The sequence below is a fragment of the Nicotiana tomentosiformis genome, chromosome 4 (genome assembly GCF_000390325.3).
Source record: "Nicotiana tomentosiformis chromosome 4, ASM39032v3, whole genome shotgun sequence".
Lineage (NCBI taxonomy): Eukaryota > Viridiplantae > Streptophyta > Magnoliopsida > Solanales > Solanaceae > Nicotiana > Nicotiana tomentosiformis.
This window is the reverse complement of record NC_090815.1, coordinates 35,702,917-35,713,410: the sequence shown is the minus strand read 5'-3', so window position 1 is coordinate 35,713,410 and position 10,494 is coordinate 35,702,917. Positions and strand designations below refer to the sequence as shown.

General features: G+C 34.3%; 1 protein-coding gene across 1 annotated transcript; it reads left to right on the top strand.

Annotated features, from left to right (window-relative positions):
- Positions 1–3,407: 3,407 nt before the first annotated feature.
- On the top strand, positions 3,408–10,198 carry LOC104098220 (putative late blight resistance protein homolog R1B-13). The gene is made up of 5 exons (XM_070200703.1): positions 3,408–3,777; positions 3,957–4,084; positions 7,562–8,168; positions 9,421–9,484; positions 10,093–10,198. Exons 1-5 carry the CDS (start codon positions 3,408–3,410, stop codon positions 10,196–10,198), a joined length of 1,275 nt encoding a protein of 424 aa, XP_070056804.1.
- The last annotated feature ends 296 nt before the right edge of the window (positions 10,199–10,494 follow it).

Here is a 10,494-nt window from a genome sequence, read left to right as displayed (position 1 = left end):
AAGGTCTCGAGAAGCTTCACAATATGTATTATGACCCGCGTGTGTGGTCGAGTTTGGTTTTCGGAAGATTCGAAATTTAATTTAAAGAAAAATTCTCATTTTGAAGCTTAAATGGAAAGAGTTGACCGGGGAGTTGACTTTTAAGCAAACGACCCCGGAATAGAATTTCGATGATGGCAATAGCTTTGTATGATGATTTCGGACTTCGGCATATGTTCATATTTTGATTTGGAAGTCCGTAGAACAATTCGACATATTTTGGCGAAAGTTGCAAAATATAAGATTTTGGAAAAGTCCGACCGAACGGTGAATTTTTGATAACGAGGACAGATTTCGATTTCGGAAATGGGAATAGCTCCCTTAATTTTGGGCGCAGGTGCGACCTGGCAGAAGCGGGAATTTTGTCGCAGAAGCGAAGATGGAAGGTATGGCAGTGGTTGCAGGTGCGAAGAAAATCCCGCACATACGGAAGCGCAGAAGCGGGCAGAGAAGGTGCAGAAGTGGAGGGGCATCAGAGGTGCGTGCGAGTCATCGTAGAAGCGATTCCCGCAGAAGCGGAAAAGCTTCCGCAAATGTGATGGTCCACTGGGCAGTGGCCTTCGCAGAAGCGAGATTTCGCTAGCAAAAGCGAGCACGCAGGTGCAAAAAATCAATCCGCAGGTGCGAAACTAGGCAGAAACATAAGGATTGAACTTGGTCATTTTTGGCATTTCGTTTTGGAATTTTTGGAGCTCGGATTTAGGCAATTCTAGAGGGATTTTTTACAAGCTTGGTTGGGGTAAGTGTTCTATATCCTAAAGTGATTATATTTCATGAATCTATGATTATATTCATCATTTAGTTTGGATTTAAATGGAAGAAATCCAAAAATAAAAATTTAAGATTTGGAGGTTGAGTTGTTATTGGAATTCAATAAAATTGGTATGGTTGAACTCGTATCGGAATGGGTGTTCGATTTTCATGAAAATTATGTCGAGTTCCGAGAGGCGGGTCCCGCGTTGACTTTTGTTGACTTTTTGGAATAAAATTTTAAGTCGACGTATTATTATCCGGAATTGTTTCTGATAAATTTTAATGAAGTTATACAATTAATTTGGATAGATTTGAGCTGTCCGGAGGTCAATTCAAGCAAGAAGGCTATTTTGGAATATTGGCCTAACTTCAAAAAGGTAAGTGTCTTGCTTAACCTCGAGTGGGGGAATTACCCCTTAGGCATCGAGTCTTATATGCCATTTATGAAATGTGAAAAGCCGTGTACGCGAGGTGACGAGTACGTACTCGGCTTATATGTGTAAATTTTATTGAGTTAAAGTCCTGAGAATATTGTGTGGTAAATTGGATAATTATTGGTATATATTTAATCACCTAATTGTCGTGCCAAAATCCTTGTTGTTGTTGAATCTGTTGTTACATGATAATTTGATGTGATTGTTACTTGATTATTTATGTAATTCCGTGAATTTGTTGGTTTGATAATTATTGGAATTTAATTTCATTATGGATTTTCCCTCTGCAAATAATTAATTAAATGAGCTTAAGAAGAGGTGTTTATATAATTATTAAAAATTTGATCTTTATGAAGATTTTGCTTTATGTTGAGTAATTTCTATCTCTATTTGATTGTTTATGGGTGTTGTACACATTGTGTGGAGTATTTGGCTATTTGTTGTGAAATTAATTGACTTGGTTGTAGCTTTGGAATTTGGTTGTGGCCTTTGGAAAAATTATGATATGAATTGATTTTGTTATGTTGCTGTGATAATTTTTCGTGTAAAATTATTGTGTTGTGTGAGTTGTTATTTTTGGGAGATAATGGTGACATTTCACCGTTGATAATATGTGGTTATAAGGGTGGCATATCATTATATGTTGTGTTTGTTGGAATATTGTCTGGGCGGAGCGATAAGGGTGGCTATAAGAGCGATACGGGTGACAATTGGAGCGATAAGGGTGGCTATTGATATTGTCTAGGCAGACCGATAATGGTGGCTATAGGAGTGATAAGGGTGGCAATAGGAGCGATAAGGATGGCTATTGTCAGGGACGATATGCGAAGATGTGGGGTTGTGGTGTTGATGGTTTTCATGCGACGTTGTGATTTTCTTGTGTTTATTTTTATACCTAGTGCAATTTATCTTGTTGTTGGTAAATTGATAATAATCTGATTTATGTTGAAATTGAGAGCCTGTGGACACGAGGTGCCGTGAGTAAATTATGAGGATATTTGGCACGTGAATTGTCCGTGCAGTTGAGATATAAAATGTGGACACGAGGTGCTGTGATGAAATGATAATGATATTTGGTACGTGAGTTGTCCGTGCAGTTATGATATGAAATGAGGGCACGAGGCGCCGGAAAAATATGATGATTTAATTATGGGCACGAGGTGTCGTAGAAACATGAAAAATGGGTTGAGACCCGTGTTTATGAAAAAAATATGAAATTGGGCTGAGACCCGTATTTTTATGATTATGAAATGAGGTGTCACATGGTGGCTTTTTAATTGAAAGAATTATATTCAAAATATTTATTTGGAAGGATTTTTACTTAGAAAGTATTATATGAAAGAATTTTATTTGAAATATATTTATTTGAGGAAATTATATTTGAAAAGATTTATTGAAAGAATTATATTTGAAAAATAATTATTTGAGAAAATTATATTTGAAAGAGAGTTATCTGGAAGAATTATATGTGAAAGACATTTATTTGAAGGACTTAATTTAATTGGGGGTTCTTGTATTTATTAATTGTTGAATGATATTAATGGTATTCTTGTTGTCTGTTGTGCATATCACTGGTTGTTCCATGTTGTCCTATTGTTATTTATTTCCTATTATTTTGTATATTATATTGCACAGGTTATTAGACTAGTGAGTGTCTTGACTGTACGTCGTCTCTACTCCATTGAGGTTAGTCTTGATACTTACTGGGCACCGCTGTGGTGTGCTCACTCTACACTTCTGCACATTTTTGTGCAAAGGCAGGTATTAAAGATATCGGACTTGAGCATAGTTAAAACACGATCATAAGGATTCAAGGTAGAGCTGCTTGGCCATCGCAGTCCCTTGGAGTCTTTTCATTTCATTATACTGTTAAATTGTAATCAAACAGTATTGTATATTCGGTCCTCGTGATCATTCCATGTATTCAGTTAGAGTTCGTGACTCAGTACTACCAGTCTTGGGAGGTTGTGTATTGTAATTATTTTCGCTGTTAGATTTTAATTCAAAAAAAAAAATGGCTTCAAAATGTAATAGAAATTGGCTTACCTAGTCTTAGAGACTAGGTGCCATCACGACGCCTGTGGTGGGATTTTGGGTCGTGACATATTGCCTCTCAAGATTATGATGTAAGATCAATACTTTTAGATATTTTAAGATTTTGTAATTAAGGTGTAAAGCAAAATGAACCACAAGGACTCGAGCATTGACCAATTACTAGAGAATATCTATAAAGAATTAAAACTGAAGAGGTATCTGATAGTTTTGGACGATATATGGAGTATAGAAGCCTGGGACCTAGTTAGAAGATTATTTCCCGATGATGAAAATGGAAGTCGAATCATGATCACTACTAGGCTCTTAGAAGTTGCTGATTATGCTAGAAATGACTGCCTTACTCATCACATACCTTTCCTTAATCTTGAAGATAGTTGGAAATTACTATGTAACAAAGTATTTGTAAAGGAAGATTGCCCTCCTCAACTGGAGGAAATAGGGAAGAAAATAGTAGAACAATGTCGAGGATTACCTCTCTCAGTTGTTGTCATTGCTGGTGTTCTCTCTAATATCAATAGGACATGTGATGACCGGAAAACGTTGCTGAAAATGTGAATTCAAATATAGGCTCAACCTCCGAGCAGTGTTTAGAGATATTGGCTTTGAGTTACAACTACTTGCCCTGTAACTTAAAAGCTTGCTTTCTTTACATTGGTGTTTTCCTCGAAAATACAGAAATTCCTGCAGATACGTTGATCAAAATTTGGTTTGCTGAAGGTTTTTTGAAGACAATTATTCATAAAAAGACAGAAGAGGTGTCAGAAGAATGTTCAGAAGATCTAGTTGGCAGAAGTTTGATTATGGTTAGTAGAAGACGAGCTACTGACAAAATCAGAACCTGCAGAATTCATGACCTCCTTCGACTATTATGTCACACCTCTTTTTGCCCCAAAAAGATATACTCCATCCATTTCAATTTATGTGAACCTATTTGAGTGGGCACGGAGTTTAAGAAAAGAGAGAAGACTTTTGAATTTGTGGTGTAAAATGAGGCATATATATTTTGTGTGGCTATAAATCATTACATAAAGGTAAATTGTTTCCAGATAGGGAAATAGGTCATTCTTTTTGGCACGGACTAAAAAGGAAATATGTTCACATAAATTGAAACGGAGGGAGTATATGTTATGGATTGTTGTGGGTTAAAGAGTTTTTTCAAGTAAAGTGACAAATTTGAGTAGGGATTATTTTATTTACAGAGTCGCCACTTGGAATTGATTTTTTGGGTGTTCCAAGTCACCATTTATTTGAATCCCTAGTCAAAGGAAGGTTTGACTCTATTATTATTAGTCTGCGAAAACAAAGTCCGGATAAGGAATTATGTTGATCGGGGAGAAGGTGTAAGGCATTCCCCGAGTCCCGTGGTTCTAGCACGGTCGCTTTATTCAGTACATTTGGCTTATATTATTTTTGGGTAACCTGTATTTTATTGGTTCTCATGTTTTACCTATGTCCGCTTTTATTGCTTGATTAGATTTATGAAAATTATCTTGAAATAAGTCACGCGTACGTGTACTCATTTTTGTTTGGCGTGAAGAATCATGTTACGCGTACGTGTACACAATCAATAACACATTTATTAGTATTTGAAGTTGATTGGTCAAGTCATGTGAATGCGCACTTGTATTATTTTTCTAAACTAATTTAAAATTATTGTAAGACCAAGAGTTTATGGATAGGAAATTATTTCGAAGTCGGAAAATATATTAGTTACTTAAAGTATTGAAAAGTCATCCACACTTATAAATATTTACAACTTACTACTCTATCTTTGAAATTAGGAGACATTTATCCATTATGGAAGAATGAGCTAATTATTAGTCTAGTGACAAAATTATTGGGCCTGACAGATTTATACTCAATCCAACTCATGTTTAATTCTGTCTTTTCTATTAAATGTGGTAACTCATTTCTGGTTCACTTACTTGAACTCCAACGCATGACCCATTAATATGGAAAGATCTTCATTCTTAATTCTAAATAGCAAATCTCATTAAGATGAAATCCTATCCAAATAATCTGTTGACAAATCGCTTGAAACATGTAAAACGAAACTACAACATGATAATGTGTATAAATAAAACAACACAAAATTTTTTCACATGAACCTCTATAAGAACATCACACAAAACAATGAAATAATTAACAAAGGGAGGATAAGCAATGAACCTTTAAGCAAAAAATTTTCTTCAGAACTTGATTAATGCAAAAATAATTCTGAGTCGAGCAAATATACCAAACCAAGGGCAAATCGGCAGATGAGCAGAAAATCTAGCGACGAACCTTCTAAAATTCGAGCCCGGACCGAAACTCGACTGTACCTCGTGAGGCTGCTGGTTTTTGGCGTAAGAGAGGTGACTATCAATGAAACTTCACAAGGTGTTTCTAGGCTTGAATTTGAGGCATTTTCAGGTCTTAAACAGGGGGATGAATTGCTTGAATTTTCGAAAGAAATAATAAAACGAGTAGAAATTTACTTAGCGCAAAAGAAGAATTTTTTTTTCTCAATTCTCTCCTCTATTTTTTCTTTCTTCTTTTCTATTTATAGAAAAAATTTCGGAATTTTTTCAGAATTTGTTTATTATTTTTTAATTAAAAATAATTCTCACTTCCCATTTTTTTCTTTTTTAAAAATAAAATAATTTCCCACTTTTCTTTACTTTTATTTTTTTTAATTTTCCACTTTTTACTTTTTTTTTATTTTTCACTTATTTTACTTTTTTTTTAATGTCCACTTATCTTACTTTTTTTTTAATTTTTACTTTATTTTACTTTTTTTAAAAAAAAATTCAGCTACCTTTACTTTTATTTTTTAATTCCAACTTCTTTTACTTTTTATTTTTTAAATTTTCACATTCTTTTACTTTTTTTGTTTAATTTTCCACTTTCTTTTACTTTTAAAAAAAAAAATTTCACCTACTTTTACTTTTACTTTTTTTATTCCATACTTTTAATTTTCCTATTATTTTATTCCCATCCGAAAATTAAAAAACAAATTTTATTTTTTCGGTTTGTTTTTAAATTTATTTTATTTAAAAATAAAGATAAAAAATAAAAATAATACTAATAGTAATAATTTGACCTTTTAAATTATTTTTAATTCTTACCCTATATAAAAAAAATATAACAAAGTTAAAAAAAATATATATTAAATTTCTAAAAGTAATTACATAGTAGAAGGTGATAAAAATTCAAATATAGTCAAAAATTAGGTGATGACGACGTCTTCTCAGATGGAATGGAATTTCAACGCCGATTATGCTTGTATCGAGAAGATTTACAAAACAAAGATCTCAATCTAGAGAAAGGTAATTCTGATTCAATTCATACCATTTTGTGCCTCGATGAACGCCATGTTTTCTTAGAGGAGTCTCTACGCTACAAAACAATCAGTTCTTTCTTTCAACTGCTAAGGGTATTAGATGTACAAATTATTTACTTCTCAAAATTTCCCCATGAGGTAACACAATTAGTACACTTGAGATATCTTGCCTGTACCACTTGTACAAAGTTCCTGCATCAATATCCAATCTACTGAATCTACAAACATTAATTTTTATTTCATTTGCATCTCAATTATCCCTGCCATTGGACGTTTGCAACAACAACAACCCAGTATAATCTTACTAGTGGGGTCTGGGAGGGTAGTGTGTACGCAGACCTTATCCCTACCCTGGAGTAAAGAGGGTAGAGAGACTGTTTCCGATAGACCCTCGGCTCCCTCTCTCCAAGAACTTCTCACCTTGTACTTGGGGTGATTCGAACTCACAACCTCTTGATTGGAAGTGGAGGGTGTTCACCGCTAAGATCAACCCACCTTGCTCCATTGGACATTTGGAACCTGCCAAATTTGAGACATTTGTGTCCTGGGGGAATGTATATGCATGTTCCTCCAAAATCACAAAGTAGGCGTTTGGACATAAGAATTGTAAATTTCAAAAAAATAGTGAAAAATTTTTTAAGTGAAAATGGTATTTGAAATTTAGAGTTGTGTTTGGACATAAATTTCAGTTTGGGTTGTTTTTGAAGTTTTGTGAATGATTTGAGCGAAAATTTTGAAAAACAGCTTTTTGCAGTTTTTCAAATTTTCGAAAATTTTTAAAATACATCTTCAAGTGAAAATTGGAAATTTTATGAACAAACGATAATTTCGGAAAAAAGCGAAATTTTTTTGGAAAAATCTTCAACCAAATTTTATGTCCAAACGGGCCCAAAATCTCTTATGTTTAGAGAACTTGGAAACACTGGATTCAATATCTGTTGCTGATTCTAATTGGAAGGAGATTTTTACAGGAATCCCTAAAGTAAAGAAGTTAGTTGTTTGCTTACAACCATGGCGTAGTGTAACGTTTAATCTTATTGACAGCCTCATCCGTCTTGTTGATCTCGAGAAGCTAAGAATTCATCTAGATATTTCGCCTTATGAGAATTTTTCATTAAGGCTGCCAACGCTGTTATTGGATGTTTTTCCTACATTCTTGAAGAGTTTGACACTAGTAGGAACGCGTCTATTGTGGGAGGATATGACTACGCTTGGTCAATTGCCCAATCTTGAGGTTCTCAGGCTAAAATGTTTTGCATTCCAAGGGAGAAATTGGAATCTAAATGAAGGGGGTTTCAAGAAACTGAAGTTGCTACAGATTAACCGAAAAAACTTGGTGCTCTGGGAGGCGAGCAGTGAAAGTCTTCCTAGACTTGAGTTTCTAATCTTGAAGTATTGCTATAAATTGGAGGATATTCCTACAGAGATTGGAGATATTCCCACAATAAAACTGATTGAGTTGCATAATTGTAGCCAAGCTGCTGCCACTTCTGCAGAGGAAATGGGAGAAGAACAACAAAGCTTGGGAAATGAAGTACTTGTGGTCCGTGCCTACAATACTGAAGGTTAGTAAAAAGTATGAGTTTAAGAGGCTCTGGCTGTGTGCTTTGTTCTGCTTTGTTTTTAACAATTTCTGAAGATTTCCTTCGTATGATACATACGAGCAATATTGGTGCAAGTGCAAATACATATATCCTGGCTGTTTGCTTCTTCTGAAGTTGCCTTCATTCGTTTGGTATTCTTTTCTAGTGTACATATGCGGTTTCGCCTTCTTTTGCATATCTCATACAATAAATACTTCCGTTATTTTTCCTTTATCAAAACTGAATTTATAGTCGAGTATATTATGATAAGTGCGGGTACCTGTTTATTAATAAGCACAAATAGCTTGTATACCTCTAAAACTTAATTTCATTGTGAGTTCATATTTTCTCCAAGGAAGATGGCCTTTGGTTCACATTTTTTCCCCTCAGCATTTGGTGAAATCAGAAAGTATATCTGTCAGTTTTATGTCAATTCGTTTTGAAGGGGCTAGCCTATGACTTCATTCTTTTTCCTTTTTGTTGTACTATGTAAGGTTGTAGCAGTTAGTCATGTTACATGGATGCATGAACTGGCAAGAATAACTAACTAGAATTTTATTTAGTTAATACTAGTATATTAGCATTATTGATAGCTGGTTAGTTGAAGTAATAAAACCTATATATACATTCCATTATAATACTTTTTGGAGTATGAATAAAAATATCCTATTATAATTCATCCATTAAAAATTGAATGCATTGTCAAGTTTATTTCATATATGCATGTTGTTTGGAAAGTGAAATTGCCTGTTTATTCTAACCAGACAGTTGAGATATACTATTATACTTCCTAATACTCATATTGTCTACAAGATATTTGACATTTCTCCAATATGACTGGTGAAATAGCTGTGACATCTCCAATATGAATGAGTTAAAGTAGTTAACCTCTCCAATATGTGTTCTCATGTAAATCGTATCTAGCTTAAGACAATCTTCAATTTTTCCTACTTTACTAAAAATGCCCATTCTCTACTTTACGTTATTTGATCTGCATTTGATGTTACTTTCTCTGTTTTGTTTGTGTCCAGCTCCCAATTGCTGAACCATTGGAGATAGTGTATTCTGAAAATTTTGATTGATCAGTGATGCTTCTGGTCTGTATAATGACTTGTTCTATCTAATTCTGGAGCTCTCTTTTCTGTGCTTCCGCAGAGTAAAATCATTGCCAAATGAAGGCAGAAGTAACTAATTTGAAGCATACAAATGAGGATTTTATGAAACTAATAAATAGGAAAGCACAACTACAGATACATTGGAGATGGACTTCAGAGTGCTCAAGCAGAGATAATTGTGAGGTAAAGGAAAATTAATACCTTTAATTTCTTCTGAATCAAACACATCAGAAGCAAGGAGCAACATGAATAGTGAGATAGAAAACAGGTCCTTATTCCTCAAAGAGCTGCTGTATATGTAGAACTTGTATTTCCGTTTTAGGTCAACTTTATGTTTTTATTTCCAAATTCAGACCATGTAGAATTGTGTAAAATCAGGTAAAAGCCGATGTGTCAAGGCAATTGTCCAGTCATTGCCAACCGAAGTTCATTCATCATTTGTCAATTGGCTGGAGAACAGCTCTCACTGATTGTATGTCCTACCATCATACCTTCAACTTTCCTATTCCTTAAATAGAGCTATCGACATTTATATTTGTCACCTATAAAAGTAAGAAATTGAACTAGGTACGAGGTGAGAATCTTGGTAAATCCTCTTTCTGTATACATGTATGGGAACTGCGAAGGAACTATTGCTTTCTCATCTAAATTGCTTCCCTTTCTTGTGGAGCAGTTTATTTGTTCCATTTTAGTCTTGTCAAGCTAAGTGCATGTTTTTTTTTTTTTTTTTTTCTGGTTTGCAATTTTTGAGACTAAATGGTGTCTGTAACACTAAATTTTATGAATTCCAGGGCTAAACAGGTTGTTTATGCGCTATTGCAATATCATGACAGAGAATTCGACATTCCTACTGATCGGATGCTAGATTTAGGTGAAGCTGGCAAAGCAGGCTCTTAACTTAGTGACCTTCTTTCCCCCTCCTCATATCAATCTTTCCTCAGTACCATTGGCTAAGAAATACATGGGACGTGTAGCATCAGGCTTGATGCCAAAAATGGACCAGAGTAGTCACAGATTACATACCATCTTTACGAACTTGTAGCATATAGAAGAATTCACAAAACTTAGAAAAAACTGTTTCCAGTTTGCTGAAATATTTGATGCAGAAAGCATAACGGTTTTTGAAGAAACTAAAACGTTGATTTGTAATTTGGTTTTTGCTCATTCCTTCCTATATTATACTCCATGCTATC